Raw genomic sequence first — 21,865 nt, 5'->3', positions numbered from 1 at the left:
CTTTTGCCGTCAAAACGGCCTTAATCCTTCGTGGAATAGATGTTTACCAGCCTAAATGCATTGAGTTGCTGCCATGTGATTGGCTGATTAGAAAATTGAGTTAACAAGCAGTTGGACAGGTGTACCTAATAAAGTGACCGGTGAGTGTATATTGTTAATATTGACAGAGAAATAGATTTGTACGATTACAGTAGGTATTGTAAAAAAACAAACAAAAACAAAGCACATAAATAACTGTATCTTTGCTTTGTTTTTTTTCAAACAAGTAAAAATTTTTAAAACAATAAAAAAATTATTTTAAAATCTTTTTAAAAATGTATTTTTTTTTATTAAATTAAACATTTAAAAAATATTTAAACTATAGTAAAAACAAATATAAGAAAAATACAATCTTTTCAAATAATAAAAAAAAAATGCAAAAATTATAAAATTAAATTAAATTTTTTTTTAAAGAAATTAAATAAAAACAAATCTTCAAACTGTGCAATTTTGTCTTTTATGCCAGTAGGGTGAAGCAGTGGCGCAGTAGGTAGTGCTGTGGCCTCACAGCAAGAAGGTCGCCGAGTCGCTGGTTCAAGCCTCGGCTCAGTTGGCGTTTCTGTGTGGAGTTTTGCATGTTCTCCCTGCGTTCGCATGGGTTTCCTCCGGGTGCTCCGGTTTCCCCCACAGTCCAAACACATGTGGTACAGGTGAATTGAGTAGGCTAAAATGTCTGTAGTGTGTGAATGTGTGTATGGATGTTTCCCAGAGATGGGTTGCGGCTGGAAGGGCATCTGCTGCGTAAAAACTTGCTGGATAAGTTGGCGGTTCATTTCACTGTGGCGACCCCGGATTAATAAAGGGACTAAGCCGACAAGAAAATGAATAATGAAGTAAATATTTGTTAAATGCAATAGTTTTAAATAAATCTAAAAGCAATGCACATCAAATTATAATAATAATTTTAAAAACTAAATGAGAACTTGACATGGTATCATGAACTGCATGTGTGTTTCTGTGTTTGAAATAGCCGTGGTCTAATAACACTTCAATTAATGAAATGAAAATAAATCAGCAAATGTAACTGATGAACACACATCAGCGCAGGATTTAGGAGGAAATTCTTTATTTACCGTAGTTAAATCCCCCATAGACATATACATAAATACATTTATACAAAAACAGGAGCAGAAGTGAGCAGTGGCGTTACAGTGGAGTAGTGTGTAGTGAAGCAGGAGAGAGAGTGAGTGCGTGTCTAAGCTGAAGTGTCGAACAGCCGGTCGATCATGTCCTCCACCTGCTCCGGGGAGTAGCGGTGATATTTCTCTGGATTCTTGGTGAATGAAATGTTCGCACATCTGTAAAAACAACCAGCAGAACATAAACTACAGTGTGTGTTAGTGTTTGTGTGTGTCTGTGTGAAAGAGAGATTGAGTGCGTGTGTATTTGACAATGTCTGTGAGTATATGTGTGGAAATGTGTGTGAGTATATACAGTATGTATAGTATATATATATTTATACAACAGTTCTGTCTGGTTCTCAAATCTGATTGGCTGAAAGCCGTGCGATACACAATTATGCCTTGAAACTGTTGTATAAATGGAATATTACACTCGTAGCAGTGCGATATGGCTGTATATTGGCACTGGTGGGGGCACTAAGGCACTCGGCCTGCGGCATCGTGCCAACGCACCCCTCCCATCAGTGCCGATATACAGCCATATCGCACTGCTACGAGTGTGATATTGCGTTTATACAACAGTTCTGTCTGGTTCTCAAATCTAATTGGCTAAAAGCCGTGCAATGTTCTGCAATATCAGAACTCCTACAGCCTGTTTACCCTTTGTGTATTACTCCGCCCACATACACCCAGCAAAAAGCAGACACTACAGATCTAAAGTTTAAAAGATGCCTTTAACTGTTTTAACAGCTGTTTAACTGTCAGCTTATGATTTGAATCAAAAGGCGGAAGAAAGTAGTTCCTCATACAAAAGGGTTTTTGAGACTCCATGTTGGATTTTGTATTTATATACACAATTATGCCTTGAAACTGTTGTATAAATGGAATATTACACTCGTAGCAGTGCGATATGGCTGTATATCGGCACTGGTGGTGGCACTTGGCCTGAGGCCTCGTGCCAACGCACACCTCCCACCAGTGCCGATATACAGCCATATCACACTGCTACTCGTGTGATATTGCTCATTTATACAACAGTTCTGTCTGGTTCTCAAATCTAATTGGCTAAAAGCCGTGCAATGTTCTGCAATATCAGAACTCCTACAGCCTTTTTACCCTTTGTGTATTACTCCGCCCACATACACCCAGCAAAAAGCCGACACTACAGATCTAAAGTTTAAAAGATGCCTTTAACTGTTTTAACAGCTGTTTAACTGTCAGATTATGATTTGAATCCAAGGTGGAAGAAAGTAGTTCCTCAAACAAAAGGGTTTTTAAGACTCTCCATGTTTGATTTTGTTTTTATATACACAATTGTGTATGTGTGTGGCTGTATATCGGCACTGGTGGGGGCACTAAGGCACTCGGCCTGCGGCCACATCGCACTGCTACTCGTGTGATATTGCTCATATAAATAAGAACATTTGTGTGTAAATTGTGTGTGTATGTGTGTGTATATGCTTGTATGAGTGTGTGTGTGTGTGTATGCAAGTACATGTGTGTGTGAGAATTGTGTGTTTATGTATGCGTTTGTGAGTGTGCTTGTATGAGTGTGAGTCTGTGTGTCTATGTATGCGCAGTTAGTGTGTGTGTGTGCTTGTGTGTGTCTCACCGCTGTAGGAAGGCTTTATAAGTGAGTGAGACGACCCTCTTCTGAGCGTGTCTGATGGTGTCGCGCTGCTCTTTATCAGGAACTGCCCAGCCCTTCTGGATCTTACACAGCTCCTCCAGACCATCATTAAAACCCTAAACACACACACACACACACACACACACACACAAACACACACATACACTTTAACCCTGTCAGCTCTGAGACAACAGTCCACCTTGAAATAATAATCATCGTTTGATACGAACCATATTAAGATCATCAACATTTCACAGCAAAAAAAAGAAGCATAAGCTGAAGTTGTACAATTGTATTTGCACAGCAACTATTTTTCAGCCACCGATAAACTTCTGGTGGAAGGTTAATGTGACTGTTTTCAACTACATCAGGTTTCTTTTACAGCATCGATATTATAACGGAAATAAAATCGAATCAGTTAAACAGACTTAAGTGTTGATCAAATGAAAAATGAGATGAAGAGACGTCTAAAAGTGCTGTATGAAATCCAGAGGTTTTCAGTCTTATGCCGAGTTCAGACTGCATGATTTTCAAAGTAGTCGTGTCACAGATGTTTTCACACTACATGACTATCTGGGCTTGCGTTTCGTCGCTGCTTTGTTTACACTGCAAGATGGATTGGCGACAGGGACTTTCACATTGCATGACTTTACTAAAGGAAGAATCGCCGACAACTTCATCCAAACGACGTTTCACAGCCAAAAACACGTCGCATACCTTTTGTTATTAACTACATAATGAGAAAGAAGCCTTTTAATGGGGTAGAACATGTACATGTTTGCTCACCTGGGTTTAAAGGGAATTAGCCATTTCTCCTCAACGTTAATAATAAACTAATTTCTTTCTGTATGAAACGTCAAACAAACACGGTTTTGACACGAGTCCTGTCAAACCTCCACTAGTTTTTCCTCCATTTCGTGGGTCCAAATAAACCGAAAATGATCGCTTTAACTTCTCCCCCAGCCTCCCGCTGGCCTGCAGCAGGTATACACACACACTAGTGAATGCTGCCCTCTCATTGGCTGTAGGCAGGGCCGGCGCGTCCATAGAGGCGACCTAGGCGGCCGCCTAGGGCGGCAGTATAGAGAGGGCGGCATCCGCGACACCTCCCTTACCACCCGCATCCTCAGTTATGTCCGCGACACCTCCCTCACCACCCGCATCCTCAAATATATTCACGCATAGACGACAGAATAGAGATGGTGGCGTCAGCGACAACTCCATCACCACCCGCGTGTCCTCAGTTATATCCGCGCATAGGGCGGCAGAATTGAGGTCCGCGACACCCGCGCGTCCTCATTTATCCGCGAATAGGGCGGCAGAATAGAGAGCGCAGTGTCCGCGAAACCTCCCTCCCTCCCTCAGCACCCGCGCGTCCTCAGCTATATCCGCACATAGTGCGCTGGAAAAGAGGTCCGCGACACCTCACTTCATTTTCATAACCGGTCACTTTCGTTTTCTCATTGGGGTTGAGGGCGGCATGATCGTCCTCTGCCTAGAGCGGCAGTTCAGCTTGCTCCGGCCCTGGCTGTAGGCGATCGCTGATGTTATTTTCAGTCAAAACTCAATTCACACGGCATGATTTGAATCGCCGACAGCTCCAGATATTCAGCATTCTCTCAGATCGCGTCTTTGATAGTTCACACTGTGTGATTGTCACTCACGTGCACGAGCAGCGATTTGCCTGTGATTTCAGGCATTTGTCGCCGATTTCTCAAAACATGTCTGTGAGTCAAAATCGGGGCTAAAATCACGCAGTCTGAACTAGGCATTAATCACCTGTTTCTGAATGGTCGGTCTCTAAAAGTGTAGGGGACATACCATACCACTGAGAAAAGCTGTAAATGATGTATATAGTTAGAGTATGCATGAGTTTGTCTCACCTTGAACTTGTCCTTGATGATCTGTCGTTCTTTATCTTTCAGCTGCACAAACAAGAGTTCAGATTAATGATGATATTTCAACAAGACAATGCAAAACCACATTCTGTACCAATGACTGTAAAAAATATGGACGACGCGACAGCCCTTTTTCCCATTGAACGCCTTGAGGGCAAAACGCCTGCTTGACGGGCACAAACTGTCGCAAAAGACTGCTGAAATTGGAGCCAGACATGCGCAGAAGGATTGTCTGATGGAGCCAGAGGAGGAGCCGCGAAAATGAGCAGAGTCGAGCTTCCAATCAAACGCTTTATGTAAAATCAACCACGCCCCCTGAACTTCTCAGCATGCGTTTGCTGTCATATCAACACAAATGGATGTAATAACGTTAACAAATATGAGGGTTTTATATATTCAATCGGGCCAGCTCCAGGCCGCAGCGCATAACTTACTCGCGGCGTCGCGGGCTGATTCCGGCTCGCATGCGGCAGCGCCGGCTCGCTCGGCCACTGCATCTGGCTCGATTGACTCGGGCTGGAATTGGGTAGTGAGTCCAGGCATCCGGAGTAGGTCCAGCAGAGGTAACATTAGTCAGTCTGAGCTCTAAGAGGTAAGTCTCCGGCAGGCGAGAATCTAGCCGGAACTGTGTTTTGCTATCTGGGTGGTTAGGCGTGTATCAGCAAACTAATAAAGCCCGAAAAAAGCCCTGAACTTAGCGAATAAACAGTGTTCCACCAGGATCATGTATGTCAGAAACTATAGTTTACTGCTGAACTCATTTTGTCATGGTAAAATAACACAGAAATCGAATAATAACATTTCAGTCTACTTCAGTCTCCTGCCGAAGCTCAGACGCCGCGCTTTGAGAAACTGTCAATCACAGCTGTCAATCACGATGACACGCCCAGCATTAAATTACTGCTAAAAACAAACTGTTTACAAAAATGAAGATCTGCACCTATTTCAGCACAATAACCAGTGCCTTAATCGACCAGAACTATCTTTCGGGACATTTTATTGCAAGTGTAATATTTTTTTTTATTTGGGCTCAAGTCTACTTCATTAACACGGAGGAGGCGGGCTTTATGACTTGTACTGCAGCCAGCCCCCAGGGGGCGATCTAACGGCCGAAACCTTCACTCAAACGTAGGCTTGCGGCACACTTGTTCTGTACACATTACAAAGTCCTGGCTGCGGGGGATACAGGTACTTGACTGGCCTGCCTGGAGTCCCAACCTGTCTCCAATAGAGAATGCGTGGTGCATTTTGAAATCACGTACTGTTGTCCACCTTAAGGCTTGTTTGCAGGAAGATTGGAACACAACTACACCTGAAACACTTTATCATTCTGTCTCTAAACGTCTTTTAAGTGTAGTGAAAAACAACGGCAACATTACAAAGTGGTAAATTATTTACTGTTGCAACTTCTTTTAAATGTGTTGCAAGAACCAAAATTAGACTACATTTTATTTTGTAAACAATAAAAATATTGAAAACACATTCAATAATGTTTGTTTTATTGTCTTCAATGAAATACAAGTCAATCTAGCAATCACTACATTCCTTTTTTATTTGTGTTTTGCATTTGTGTTCGGTGTGAAAGTACGGTAAATGTGTGTGATTTTCCTCACTTTGGCTCCCGGCTGGAAATCTGGGATGTTCCTCTCTGCGAGATGCTCTGTGACCCTCAGCCAGCTGCAGGTCAGGGAAGGTCAAAGGTCATTCACTGATTGATCATTCAGACGGACTCTTGTGATCGGATGCTGTGTGTGTGTTTGTACCTGCGCTGGTAGTTCTGGATCTCCTGCTCGATCAGCTCTCTGTAGGAACTCTCCACCTTCTTCACAGTCACAGCCACCAGCTGAATCAACTCTGACCTGAACAACACAAACACACCACTTCATTTCCATTTTCATTCTCACATAAGTGTGAGGTTGTATGAGTATGCACATGTGTGTGTGTGTGTGGGAGAGTAAGAGAGAGCATACAGTAAGTGTGTGAGAGGGAATGCGAGTATATCTGTGTGAGTGAAATATGAGACTTGTTAAATTAGGAGATAATTTAGGAAGTGTGAATGATTATGCAGAGAGCTGCCTTCTGATTGGCTAGTGCTGAGAGGAGGGTCTGGTTTCTGATTGGTCGCTGAGATGAAGCGGTGTAAAGAATCAGAATCAGTAATGAATAAACTCACTTCTCCAGGGATTTGAGGATGTAGTTGTAGTTGTTATGAAGGAAAATGGCGCGCAGGGCTGGATCTTCATACACTTTAGCTTTATTTGACAGATTCAGCTGCAGATTACCCAGGACTTTATCTGAAAACACAACAACAACATGGTTATCTATTATCATATATTTAATTCCCAATTCACTCCGAGCTATTATAGCATTATCCACTTGTGTAACGGATTACATTAAAAGTTTTGTTCTAGTAATTGCGTTTGGATTGTCATTTTATTATAATTGTGAAATATTTCTCTTGTAGTTGTAATTAAAATACCTGACAAAAGTTTTGTGGCTTATGCAAGTTTTAGGAAGAGCAAATAATAAGTTGACTTCTGGTTGATCATTTGGTATCAGAAGTGTCTTATATGAAAGGCAAAGGCCCTTTAGATCGGTGGTTCTCAACTGGTTTGGCCATGGGACCCACATTTTTACATGGTCATCAACCCGCGGTCCAAATTTTTAGGACTATAATAAAATTTTAGTAATTATAATAAATTTGTATTTATTTATTAACATACACAAGTAGTGACAGATAAATTATAGGAAAATCACAAAGACTTACAAATAAACAATATTTTATTATTGTCATTTAACAAATGTCTCAAATTATTAAAAGTAAAAACGACAAATGTTTGGTTTCTACAAGTGCTCTTGTAAAAGCACAACACTACATATGACACAGTGAGGTTTTAAGGCTTTTTTTGTCATCAATGTATGCAAATCCATTATTTACATATTCGTGGTCGTACTCGCGCTTTGACATATTTGTTGCTATAATTAAATGAAATTTCACATGTCAAACGGTACAGTTGTCGCTCGTGCATTTCAAAATAAAAGTCTTATTTAAGCAAAATAGGTTGAAAATTAAACATTTGGTTTTTTTTTTGACCACACACTCTACGACCCACTGAAAATGTTCCCGCGACCTAGTTGAGAAACACTGCTCGAGATGATGCTTATTTGGGCACAATAAAATATGATCATGCCTTGATTTTGGCTGATTTCATTAGGACAGTGCGGTCTGACTCTGCTTAGACTAAAGTCTCATCACTGAACAGAAATAATGTCCAGTATAGAATATAAAGTCCTGCTGCAGTGGAGACAGAATGAATATTGTGTCTGACTCCATCATGAGCTTGGAGGACTGCATCCATACATCTCTGCACTGACTCAAATCACTGATTAATAAAGTCCCAGAGTTCATCAGGATTCTTTGTGTTAATCTTCAACGCCTCCTCCTTCATCTTACCCCAGACATGCTCAATAATGTTCATGTCTGGTGAGTGGGCTGGCCAATCCTGGAGCAGCTTGACCTTCTTTGCTTTCAGGAGCTTTGATGTGGAGGCTGAAGTATGAGCAGGAGCGCTATCCTGCTGGAGAATTGTCCCTCTCCTGTGGTTTGTAATGTAATGGGCAGCACAAGTGTCTTGATACCTCAGGCTGTTGATGTTGATCATCCACTCTGCACATCTCTTGCATGCCCACATACTGAATGTAACCCCAAACCATGATTTCTCCTTCACCAAACTTGACTGATTTCTGTGAGAATCTTCTCTCCATGCTGGTTCCAGTAGGTCTTCTGCAGTATTTGTGATGATTGGGATGCAGATCAACAGATGATTCATCAGAAAAGCCGACGAATTATCAACTAAAGGTCAAGTTATTATTTGTTGCTCTTACAACTGGGATCAACAACAAGACTTTTGTCAGGTAGTGTACTTTATGTTTTATTTATTTTCATTTAAGCCTACTTCAATTTATTTAATTTAACTTAATTTTACATTTCCAAAAGCTTTTAAAAAGCTACAAATATCCTTCTGTATATAGCTTTATTTTCATTTATAATTTGGTTTGAGTAATTTTAGCATTTACTCTTATTTTAAATAGTTTCCACAGTATTTTCATATTTTAATTTTATTTATAAATGAAAGCTGATATATTTTAATCTTTATTTTTGTTTAGTGTTGTTGTAGTTAATAAAAACAAACTCAAAAACAACAATGAATGCAATAACTAATGCTAATTATAAATATATTTCCGTGAGATGTTTTACATTTCTAATCAGTGCACAATTATGAAACCATTTTTACAGAAACTTAAAGGTGCAGTATGTAAGTTTGACACCCAGTTGAACTATGTGGAAACCTATTCATTGTACATATCGCTGTCAATTTCTGTATTTTGCACTGTCGTTGTATTTGCACTGTCTGTATTTTGCACTGTCGTTGTATTTTGCACTGTCTGTATTTTGCACTGTCTGTATTTTGCACTGTCGTTGTATTTTGCACTGTCTGTATTTTGCACTGTCGTTGTATTTGCACTGTCGTTGTATTTTGCACTGTCGTTGTATTTGCACTGTCTGTATTTTGCACTGTCGTTGTATTTTGTACTGTCGTTGTATTTGCACTGTCTGTATTTTGCACTGTCGTTGTATTAGCACTGTCTTTATTTTGCACTGTCGTTGTATTTTGCACTGTCTGTATTTTGCACTGTAATTGTATTTGCACTGTCTGTATTTTCAACTGTCGTTGTATTTGCACTGTCGTTGTATTTTGCACTGTCGTTGTATTTGCACTGTCTGTATTTTGCACTGTCGTTGTATTTTGCACTGTCTGTATTTTGCACTGTCGTTGTATTTGCACTGTCTGTATTTTGCACTGTCGTTGTATTTGCACTGTCTGTATTTTGCACTGTCGTTGTATTTTGCACTGTCTGTATTTTGCACTGTCTGTATTTTGCACTGTCGTTGTATTTTGCACTGTCGTTGTATTTGCACTGTCTGTATTTTGCACTGTCGTTGTATTTTGCACTGTCTGTATTTTGCACTGTCTGTATTTTGCACTGTCGTTGTATTTTGCACTGTCTGTATTTTGCACTGTCGTTGTATTTGCACTGTCGTTGTATTTTGCACTGTCGTTGTATTTGCACTGTCTGTATTTTGCACTGTCGTTGTATTTTGCACTGTCTGTATTTTGCACTGTCGTTGTATTTGCACTGTCTGTATTTTGCACTGTCGTTGTATTTGCACTGTCTGTATTTTGCACTGTCGTTGTATTTTGCACTGTCTGTATTTTGCACTGTCTGTATTTTGCACTGTCGTTGTATTTTGCACTGTCGTTGTATTTTGCACTGTCTGTATTTTGCACTGTTGTTGTATTTTGCACTGTCGTTGTATTTTGCACTGTCTGTATTTTGCACTGTCTGTATTTTGCACTGTCGTTGTATTTTGCAGTGTCGTTGTATTTGCACTGTCTGTATTTTGCACTGTCGTTGTATTTGCACTGTCTGTATTTTGCACTGTCTGTATTTTGCACTGTCGTTGTATTTTGCACTGTCTGTATTTTGCACTGTCGTTGTATTTTGCACTGTCGTTGTATTTTGCACTGTCTGTATTTTGCACTGTAATTGTATTTGCACTGTCTGTATTTTCAACTGTCGTTGTATTTGCACTGTCTGTATTTTGTACTGTCGTTGTATTTGCACTGTCTGTATTTTGCACTGTAATTGTATTTGCACTGTCTGTATTTTCAACTGTCGTTGTATTTGCACTGTCGTTGTATTTTGCACTGTCGTTGTATTTGCACTGTCTGTATTTTGCACTGTCGTTGTATTTTGTACTGTCGTTGTATTTTGCACTGTCGTTGTATTTTGTACTGTCGTTGTATTAGCACTGTCTTTATTTTGCACTGTCGTTGTATTTTGAACTGTCTGTATTTTGCACTGTAATTGTATTTGCACTGTCTGTATTTTCAACTGTCGTTGTATTTGCACTGTCGTTGTATTTTGCACTGTCGTTGTATTTGCACTGTCTGTATTTTGCACTGTCGTTGTATTTTGCACTGTCTGTATTTTGCACTGTCGTTGTATTTGCACTGTCTGTATTTTGCACTGTCGTTGTATTTGCACTGTCTGTATTTTGCACCGTCGTTGTATTTTGCACTGTCTGTATTTTGCACTGTCTGTATTTTGCACTGTCGTTGTATTTTGCACTGTCTGTATTTTGCACTGTCTGTATTTTGCACTGTCGTTGTATTTTGCACTGTCGTTGTATTTTGCACTGTCTGTATTTTGCACTGTCGTTGTATTTTGCACTGTCTGTATTTTGCACTGTAATTGTATTTGCACTGTCTGTATTTTGCACTGTCGTTGTATTAGCACTGTCTTTATTTTGCACTGTCGTTGTATTTTGCACTGTCTGTATTTTGCACTGTAATTGTATTTGCACTGTCTGTATTTTCAACTGTCGTTGTATTTGCACTGTCGTTGTATTTTGCACTGTCGTTGTATTTGCACTGTCTGTATTTTGCACTGTCGTTGTATTTGCACTGTCTGTATTTTGCACTGTCGTTGTATTTTGCACTGTCTGTATTTTGCACTGTCGTTGTATTTTGCACTGTCGTTGTATTTTGCACTGTCTGTATTTTGCACTGTCGTTGTATTTTGCACTGTCTGTATTTTGCACTGTCTGTATTTTGCACTGTCGTTGTATTTTGCACTGTCGTTGTATTTTGCACTGTCTGTATTTTGCACTGTCGTTGTATTTTGCACTGTCGTTGTATTTTGCACTGTCTGTATTTTGCACTGTCGTTGTATTTTGCACTGTCTGTATTTTGCACTGCCGTTGTATTTTGCACTGTCTGTATTTTGCACTGTCGTTGTATTTTGCACTGTCGTTGTATTTTGCACTGTCTGTATTTTGCACTGTCGTTGTATTTTGCACTGTCTGTATTTTGCACTGCCCTTGTATTTTGCACTGCCGTTGTATTTTGCACTGTCTGTATTTTGCACTGTCTGTATTTTGCACTGTAATTGTATTTTGCACTGCCGTTGTATTTTGCACTGTCTGTATTTTGCACTGTCGTTGTATTTTGCACTGTCGTTGTATTTTGCACTGTCGTTGTATTTTGCACTGCCGTTGTATTTTGCACTGCCGTTGTATTTTGCACTGTCGTTGTATTTTGCACTGCCGTTGTATTTTGCACTGCCGTTGTATTTTGCACTGCCGTTGTATTTTGCACTGTCTGTATTTTGCACTGTCTGTATTTTGCACTGTCGTTGTATTTTGCACTGCCGTTGTATTTTGCACTGCCGTTGTATTTTGCACTGCCGTTGTATGTTGCACTGCCGTTGTATGTTGCACTGTCGTTGTATTTTGCACTGTCGTTGTATTTTGCACTGTCGTTGTATTTTGCACTGTCGTTGTATTTTGCACTGTCGTTGTATTTTGCACTGTCTGTATTTTGCACTGTCGTTGTATTTTGCACTGTCTGTATTTTGCACTGTCGTTGTATTTTGCACTGTAATTGTATTTGCACTGTCGTTGTATTTTGCACTGTCTGTATTTTGCACTGTCGTTGTATTTTGCACTGTCTGTATTTTGCACTGTAATTGTATTTGCACTGTCGTTGTATTTTGAACTGTCGTTGTATTTGCACTGTCTGTATTTTGCACTGTCGTTGTATTAGCACTGTCTTTATTTTGCACTGTCGTTGTATTTTGCACTGTCTGTATTTTGCACTGTCGTTGTATTTTGCACTGTCTGTATTTTGCACTGTCGTTGTATTTTGCACTGTCGTTGTATTTTGCACTGCCGTTGTATTTTGCACTGCCGTTGTATTTTGCACTGCCGTTGTATTTTGCACTGCCGTTGTATTTTGCACTGTCGTTGTATTTTGCACTGTCGTTGTATTTTGCACTGTCTGTATTTTGCACTGTCTGTATTTTGCACTGCCGTTGTATTTTGCACTGCCGTTGTATTTTGCACTGCCGTTGTATTTTGCACTGTCGTTGTATTTTGCACTGCCGTTGTATGTTGCACTGTCGTTGTATTTTGCACTGTCGTTGTATTTTGCACTGTCGTTGTATTTTGCACTGTCGTTGTATTTTGCACTGTCTGTATTTTGCACTGTCGTTGTATTTTGCACTGTCGTTGTATTTTGCACTGTCTGTATTTTGCACTGTCGTTGTATTTTGCACTGTCTGTATTTTGCACTGTCGTTGTATTTTGCACTGTCGTTGTATTTTGCACTGTCTGTATTTTGCACTGTCTGTATTTTGCACTGTAATTGTATTTGCACTGTCGTTGTATTTTGCACTGTCTGTATTTTGCACTGCCGTTGTATTTTGCACTGTCGTTGTATTTTGCACTGTCTGTATTTTGCACTGTCTGTATTTTGCACTGTCGTTGTATTTTGCACTGTCTGTATTTTGCACTGTCGTTGTATTTTGCACTGTCTGTATTTTGCACTGTCTGTATTTTGCACTGTCGTTGTATTTTGCACTGTCGTTGTATTTTGCACTGTCTGTATTTTGCACTGTCGTTGTATTTTGCACTGTCTGTATTTTGCACTGTCGTTGTATTTTGCACTGTCTGTATTTTGCACTGTCGTTGTATTTTGCACTGTCGTTGTATTTTGCACTGTCTGTATTTTGCACTGTCGTTGTATTTTGCACTGTCTGTATTTTGCACTGTCGTTGTATTTTGCACTGTCTGTATTTTGCACTGTCTGTATTTTGCACTGTCGTTGTATTTTGCACTGTCGTTGTATTTTGCACTGTCTGTATTTTGCACTGTCGTTGTATTTTGCACTGTCGTTGTATTTTGCACTGCCGTTGTATTTTGCACTGCCGTTGTATTTTGCACTGTCGTTGTATTTTGCACTGCCGTTGTATGTTTTTTGCACTGTCGTTGTATTTTGCACTGCCGTTGTATTTTGCACTGTCGTTGTATTTTGCACTGTCTGTATTTTGCACTGTCTGTATTTTGCACTGTCTGTATTTTGCACTGTCGTTGTATTTTGCACTGTCGTTGTATTTTGCACTGTCTGTATTTTGCACTGTCGTTGTATTTTGCACTGCCGTTGTATTTTGCACTGCCGTTGTATTTTGCACTGCCGTTGTATTTTGCACTGTCGTTGTATTTTGCACTGCCGTTGTATGTTGCACTGTCGTTGTATTTTGCACTGTCGTTGTATTTTGCACTGTCGTTGTATTTTGCACTGTCGTTGTATTTTGCACTGTCTGTATTTTGCACTGTCGTTGTATTTTGCACTGTCTGTATTTTGCACTGCCGTTGTATTTTGCACTGTCGTTGTATTTTGCACTGTCTGTATTTTGCACTGTCTGTATTTTGCACTGTCGTTGTATTTTGCACTGTCGTTGTATTTTGCACTGTCTGTATTTTGCACTGTCGTTGTATTTTGCACTGTCGTTGTATTTTGCACTGTCGTTGTATTTTGCACTGCCGTTGTATGTTGCACTGTCGTTGTATTTTGCACTGTCGTTGTATTTTGCACTGCCGTTGTATTTTGCACTGTCTGTATTTTGCACTGTAATTGTATTTGCACTGTCGTTGTATTTTGCATTGTCTGTATTTTGTACTGTCTGGAGCCAGCACCTAAGCTTATCACTCATCATAGCAAACGTGCTGCTGATGATGTTACAATAAAAGTGATTTAATTTTGATTTGAACATGTTATTGTATTCTTGAATTAAAACAAAAGCAAGTGCAGGTTGCCAGATTGAGGACACCAACAGCCGTGTGCCTGACTATCGAGCTTAAAAGCTAATTTAAGCAGTGTTCTAAATAAGAGCTACGGCACGTGACAGAAGGAACATTCTCCATATTAAAATGAGTTTTTGTTCTAACCAACACCTGAAATTGATATTTTAAAAATGGCTTCTATTTATCACAGCTGAATAACAGAAAACCGATCAGCTCAGGTGCACCTCATGCACTTTATTCAGTGTTAAATGCTAATAATGTGAGTTTGAATGCCATTTTACATCACATTTTTTGCCATACTACTGAGAGCAGCAGCAGATAGTTCACCTCAGATCTGGGAAATAAAATTAACCATCTGAGATTAAACTTCAGAACTGTGACTCAGTGCAAACCAACACATACCAGTGATTCAGCATCTACATTTAATAATGTTAAAGAGGTTTAATATGTATTAATTACATTATAAACCTTATAATTGCATTAGGGTGCAGTGAGTGCACTATTCTGTGCTGCTGAATGGCTGTATTTACATTTCTGACGTGTTTCGTCTGGTGCAAACAGGCAAATTGCTCATCATTGCGCATCACATAACTGTAATGGAAATTCATTTATATTCATTTCTTAAATGTGTATGCCTTTTTTTATATTGCTTAGCTTTCATGTGTGTGTCTGCTCTGTCCCTTGTCCTTTATCCTATGCTTTACCATGATAGACTGTTTGATATACGGTGTGTGAAAGAGGCATGGGTCAGAACTGCGGCCTATAGTTTATCATGAAAGGCTGTTGATATACAGTGTGAAAGGGGCATGGGTCAAAGCGGAGAGACAGCTAACGTAAACGTGGTATGGCCTGATTAGAAGTGATCTCCTAGGCAGTACAAGGAAGAAACCAGATATAAGAGAGAGCACACTCTGTTTTCAGTGTTTCACTCTGCAGAATCTGTCGTTGCTGTATGATTGTGAACTTCTTTATATAAAGAATGAAACTTTGAAAAGACACCCTGGGTAAGACTTTGTCTTCTTTACCACAGAGAAAGCCTCATTAAAGAAAAATTGCCACTACATCACGTAGCATGTTGTTAGGACACGGGTTTACAATGTAACCTGCTTACCTAATGTTTACGTTCATAATATTGATATTATTTGCTAATTAATAACCATCTCATGTGGAACTCTGAATCTGTGTCTCATTTCTGAGTATGCTACTGTCCACTGGAGGGCACATTTCTGTCACAAACGCATGCTTTGAGAGCCTTTATGACTGAAAGAATGAAATTCGCTGTTTTGCACCAAGGCAACCCGGGGTGCTGACATATAATTAGCTAAACTAGCATTGGGTGGGTTAAATGAGCAAAACAAAGACAGACGTTTCAGCACATAACACACATTTTCAAAGCAGAATATCTGACATCAGCATTGTTTTTCAGATTAAGAATGTTCATTTAGCATGTTTCTGAAATATCCACAAACATATTATAGTGTTTATATACTTTAGAAGAGTCAAAAACATACAGCACCTTTAAATAATACAAAAACTTAATAAACGAATACAGAAGAGCTTCATGACTATAAGGCAGGGTGTCCACACTCGGTTCTGGAGGGCCGGTGTACTGGAGAGTTTAGCTCCAACCCTTATCAAACACACTCGAACAAGATAATCAAGCTCTTACTAGGTGTACTAGAAACTTCCAGGTGTGTTAAAGCAAGTTGGAGCTAAAGTCAGCAGGACACCGGCCCTCCATGTCCGACTTTTGACATCCCTGCTATAAAATGTACAGTAAATTTCAGCACTCAAAACAAAACATGCATGAATTAAAAATAAAAATATGCAGCATAAATTACTTAATTCTAAACATCCGAGAGATCAGACAGCACAAAATGATCATTAAACGCTAAATTAACACCGTTATTAGCATTATAAGTGATCCTTAGGAAAAGAAACTGTAAACAAATACACAATAGAAAGATGTGAGTGTTGTTTGTGTGAGTATCTTACAGATGTATGTGCTCAACAGTTTGCGGCTGAACTCAGAGCTGTAGCTGCTGGCTGAAGAGCTGCTCTCTGTAAATCACAACACAGACATTTCAGCTGCTTTTCTCTGATCAACACACAGTAAATCCTCACTTCATTCTGCCTGACGCAGACTATTTATACAGCACTGAATCTAAATAACTCATAACCTAAATACTTGCATTGAATTGTATTTTTTTTCCTCAATAATATACATTAACTTACCACAAAAAAAAAAAATCGAAATAAACATATACTCATTTTCTGAGAAGAGAAACTGGCCTCAGATCAGCTCAACTGGCTTTGCCTCGGATTAAATTTCTATATAATATATGAGCAATATCACACGAGTAGCAGTGCGATATGGCTGTATATCAGCACTGGTGGGAGGCGTGCCGATATACAGCCATATCGCACTGCTACAAGTGTGATATTGCGTTTATACAACAGTTTGACGGCACAATTGTGTATATAAAGACTAAATCAAACATGGAGAGTCTCAAAAACCCTTTTGTATGAGGAACTACTTTCTTCCGGATTCAAATCATAAGCTGACAGTTAAACAGTTGAGCGTGCATCTTTTAAACTTTAGATCTGTAGTGTCTGCTTTTTGCTGGCTGTATGTGGGCGGAGTAATACACAAAGGGTAAAGAGGCTGTAGGAGTTCTGATATTGCAGAATATTGCATGGCTGTCAGCCAATCAGATTTGAGAACCAGACAGAACGGTTGTATAAATATATAATCTTCTACATATACTCGGAATTAAAATGGCATCCGAGGATTGCTTCATATCCTGCTGCCTGTATGCAATGATTTGAAGATCCTCAGAGTCAATAACAATAATAAAACACAGGAGATACATTTTATTACAGATTCAGCACAACAAAACATTCCCAGAAACATAAGCCTGCAACTCTTTCTGAAACACTTCTGCCTGTCTAATAGCAAATACAAGTGATTCCTTAAAGTATAAAGTTTTCCTTAAAGTCAACGTGAAATCAAATTGACACTCTTTCCTTTAATTTCATCTAAATCTTTTCTGTAACAATGCTTATTCTTTCTGCTGATTTAATTAAGACCATTTAAACAACGCAGAATAACATTACCCAGTAATATTTTACCCCTACTGTATGCATTACGATCAAATCAGCACAGACAAATGAAGTAAATGCAGTCCTCTTGCTTGTCATGTTGACTCTGAGAACACAGGACTCTTGGACTCTTACCTCGGGGGTCTAAAGGAATATTGTAAGTGTCCCCCAGTACTACAGGACAGAAGCAAAGCAGAACAGAGAGAGAAAGAGAACAAGAGAAAGAGGCAAAGGGCAAGAAGTTAAAATAGTTTGGTTAGTGAAGAGCTCAACCACTTACAGCAGCCAGGATGAAAGAGAGCAAGATCATGCGACAGGCAGGCAGAGCTGAGTGGGTGGAGCTGAGGGGGAGGAGCTACATAATGACATGCAAATTATTTAAATGTTCAGTATGAGCATTTGTACTGGCTATATGATCATGAAGCAAAAGTGTTCAGCAGATTTAACCCAAGGCCCACGTGGAATTTGCACACACATTATAGTTTATTTATTTACTTGATGTGTGTAAATGTGTGTAAATATGTATTTATTTAGTTTTTATATAAATTTTAGCACAATTATTAACTAACTAATATGCAAATGTTTGTATGATTTCTTAACAATACCATTTGTAAAGTAATATTTTCTGTATTTTAGTAAATGAGAGACTTGCTTTGTTGCCAAACACGTGGATCTATTTGGATTTGCATTGCAAACCCAAAAGTGATTCTTTTTTATTTCATGCTTCAGGATTTTAGCTAATATACTAACAAAATCATTCAATTAGCAGATTATTTTGCTTGTTTTAAGGAAAAACTCACTTACTTTTGACATATTAGTTCTTAAAACAAGACAATACTTTTTGCCCGTCTAGAAAATGCTTCTTAATTTAAGAATTTTTAGATATTTGGACAGAAACAAGACTATTATTATTAATATTATTAAAGAAAACAAACACAATATAAAATAATTCTAACAAAAGTTCTAATAACAGACTAAAATATAGCAAATCATTTATATTATATTATTTCATTATTATAATACAACAGTACTGTATTAAGTTTTATTATATTAATATACATTTTAAAATAATTGATAAATAAAAAAATAGAACAAGAAGTATTAATCGAGTGTTACGACTGAAGTTTGTTTATTTATTTATTATTGCGAATTGCATGTCTTTTTCTTTGTCCCGCGTTCTTGTTGTTTTTCTGTTATCCCATAGGCTCCTATACCGGTGTGATCCCGTGTTCTGATTGGCTGCTGGTCTCGGAGGCCTGTATAAAAAGAAGCCTCCGGCAGGGTTCGGGGAGCTCATTTGGGCTGCGTTCGGTGCTGGGAGTGGAGCTCTTGGATTTCCCTTACCCCTCCGGCCGACGACCAACAATCAATTTTGTACCATTGTTCATACGTTTACCTAATTTGGAGAGTTTGAGCGTGTAGGGGTGGCCTGCCTATTTATTTGATTACTTTTGACTTTGTTTATGTTTAGGGAGGTAAGCTTCCTGTATTTTTCTTTAAATATTATTAGGTAATTTAGTGCATTTACTTTATAGATTCTATTGTTATTTTGGCCTGTGGTCACCCTGAAGAGATGCTCATATATATTTACTACATTTTTCTATAATAAATCTATTCTTATACTCTCAATTGAGTGTCTGAGTTTGGTTGTCGACCGAAGGGAATCTTTTGCATTAAGTTTTTGTTTTGTAAGGGAAATCCACCACCCAAACACATTTGTTTTCTTCGTTTATTATGCCCATGTTGTTTTCCCCTAGACTCGGGGCGTAATACGAGTGAAAGCAGACCACAATTTCTGATTTCAGTCAAATGCTATTTGGTATTTATTTTAATGTTCACAGTATAGTGTAATGAACAAAAGCAAGAATATAAAGAAATGTGCGTCCTCTATTCTTCTTTGAGCAGTTTATTGCCAATTAGAGAATAAATTGTTATTATATGCAGGATGGTGGTGAAGGTTGAGGGGAAAATAGCTGAATATGATTTTTATAACATAATTCAAGAATATCGCCTTGAGAAAAAAAAATACAAAAAACAAAAGGAAAAAAGAAATGCAGACTGCAGGAAATGTGAAAAGATGACAAATAAGGAGACAGAAGGATGAGGACAGCAGCCTGTGTGTTATGAACATTAATGCAATAAGAACAGACATTTCAGCAGTTCAGTATACAGCTTAGATCTGCTCTTCAACTGTATAATGTGTCATTAATAACCCAAGAATATTTGCAGCTGAAGTCAAAATTATTCACTCCTGTCATGTGATTTTGTTCTTTGTCAAATATTTCCCAAATGATGTTGAACAGATTCAGGATTTTTTCACAGTATTTCCTATTACATTTTTTCTTCTGAAGAAAGTTTTATTTGTTTTATTTTGGCTAGAATAAAAGCAGTTTTTAATTTTTTAAAAACATTTTAAGGTCAATATTATTAGCCCCTTTACGCTATATTTGTTTTGGATGGTTTAGAGCAGGGGTGCTCAATCCTGTTCCTGGAGATCTACTTTCCTGTACAGTTTAGCTCCTACCCTGATCAAACCCCACCTGAACCAATTAATTAGGACCTAAAATCCGCTTGATAATTATAGACAGGTGTGTTTGATAAGGGTTGCAACTGAAATCTGCAGGAAGGTAGATCTCCAGGAACAGAATTGGCCACCCCTCCCTGCTGAAAAATCCAGCTTAAACCAGCCTAGGCTGGTTGGCTGGTTTTAGCTGGTCGACCAGGCTGGTTTTAGAGGGATTTTGGCCATTACCAGGCTGGTTTCCAGCCATTTCCAGCCTGGTCTTAGTTGGTCAGGCTGGAAAATTACCAGCCAAATCCAGCTAAAACCAGCTTGGCTTAAGCTGGACATAGCTGGTTTTGGCTGGACTCCCAGCTTGGCTAGGCTGGTCAAGCTGGTTTGCCTGACCAGCTAAGACCAGGCTGGAAATGGCTGGAAACCAGCCTGGTAATGGCCAAAACCCCTCTAAAACCAGCCTGGTCGACCAGCTAAAACCAGCCAACCAGCCTAGGCTGGTTTAAGCTAGATTTTTTAGCAGGGCTGGTTTAGAGAGTAAACCACTGTTATACAATGACTTGGCTAATTACCCTAACTTTACCCTAATTAACCCAGTGAAGCCTTTAAATGTCACTTTAAGCTGTATAGAAGTGTCTTGAAGAATATCTAGTCTAATATTATTTACTGTCATCATGACAAAGATAAAATAAATCAGTTATTAGAGATGAGTTATGAAAACTATTATGCTTAGAAATGTGTTGAAGAAATCTGCTTTTCTTTAAACAGAAATTGGGGACAAAACAAACATGAGGGCTAATAATTGTGACTTCAACTGTATGTAATGTCTGTTTTTCTGTAGTCTGTGTTTTACCCTGAGACGCCAGCATCGCTCCTGCTGTTTCCTGGAAATCCAGCAGCTGCTGCAGAAACAGGATTGCCTGACAAAATACATTAGGAGAAGACATTTATTTATAATAAAACACCACTTTGAGTACATTTACTGTATGAAATGGACAATTAAGCGATCTTACATTGCTGGTCAGCTCATGCACAGTTCCATCTTTCGGCATGTTGTACTCTTTATCCGGATCATTCTGTCGGAGAGAAAAACATAATCAATATACAGTTGAAGTCAGAATTATTAGCCCACTTTTGAATTTTATTTTCTTTTTTAAATATTTCCCAAATGATGTTTAACAGAGCAAGGAAATGTTCACAGTATGTCTGCTAATATTTTTTCTTCTGGAGAAAGTCTTATTTCGACAAGAATAAAAGCAGTTTTTAATTTTTTAAACACCATTTTTAAGAAAAAATTATTAGCCCCTTTAAACAAATTTTTTATCCAGTAGTCTACAGAATAAACCATCGTTATACAATGACTTGCCTAATTACCCCAACCTGCCTAGTTACCCTAATTAACCTAGTTAAGCCTTTAAATGTCACTTTAAGCTGTATAGAAGTGTCTTGAAAAACATTTAGTCAAATATTATTTACTGTCATCATGGCAAAGATAAAGTAAATCAGTTATTAGAGATGAGTTATTAAAACTAATGTGTTTAGAAATGTGTTGAAGAAATCATCTCTCTGTTAAACAGAAATTGGGGAAAAAATAAACCGGGAAGCTAATAATTCAGGGGGGCTAATAATTCTGACTCTAACTGTATATGGAATAATTAGAGTTGTACACCTATATAAAATTATGAATTAATATATGGGGGGGAGGGGGGGGGGTTAGCAAGAAGGTCGCTGGTTCAAGTCCCTGCTGGTTCAGGTGGCAATTCTGTGTGGAGTTTGCATGTTCTCCCTGTGTGTGGCGTGGGTTTTCTCTGGGTGCTCCGGTTTCCCCCACAGTCCAGACACATGCGCTAA

General features: G+C 38.7%; 1 protein-coding gene across 12 annotated transcripts in view; it reads right to left on the bottom strand.

The window, feature by feature from the left end:
• Positions 1-1,088: 1,088 nt before the first annotated feature.
• The window catches only part of exoc7 (exocyst complex component 7), a 43,054-nt gene continuing 22,277 nt past the window's right edge, over positions 1,089-21,865 (bottom strand). For 5 of the 12 annotated variants that reach the window (XM_087274869.1, XM_087274862.1, XM_087274863.1 and 2 more), the window contains 10 exons: positions 21,028-21,090; positions 20,868-20,934; positions 17,635-17,673; positions 16,393-16,458; positions 6,862-6,982; positions 6,452-6,547; positions 6,302-6,365; positions 4,674-4,715; positions 2,773-2,906; positions 1,089-1,337 (listed from right to left, as the gene is read on the bottom strand). In XM_087274869.1, coding sequence (XP_087130995.1) covers positions 1,235-1,337; positions 2,773-2,906; positions 4,674-4,715; positions 6,302-6,365; positions 6,452-6,547; positions 6,862-6,982; positions 16,393-16,458; positions 17,635-17,673; positions 20,868-20,934; positions 21,028-21,090 — 795 coding nt within the window. In that variant the 3' untranslated portion in view covers positions 1,089-1,234. 12 annotated transcript variants of the gene reach the window in all.

This window comes from Danio rerio, chromosome 12, assembly GCF_052040795.2.
Source record: "Danio rerio strain M-AB ecotype USA chromosome 12, GRCz13ab, whole genome shotgun sequence".
NCBI classification, from domain to species: Eukaryota; Metazoa; Chordata; class Actinopteri; order Cypriniformes; family Danionidae; genus Danio; species Danio rerio.
The sequence above is the reverse complement of the archived record's forward strand: the minus strand, read 5'-3'. Positions and strand labels throughout refer to the sequence as shown.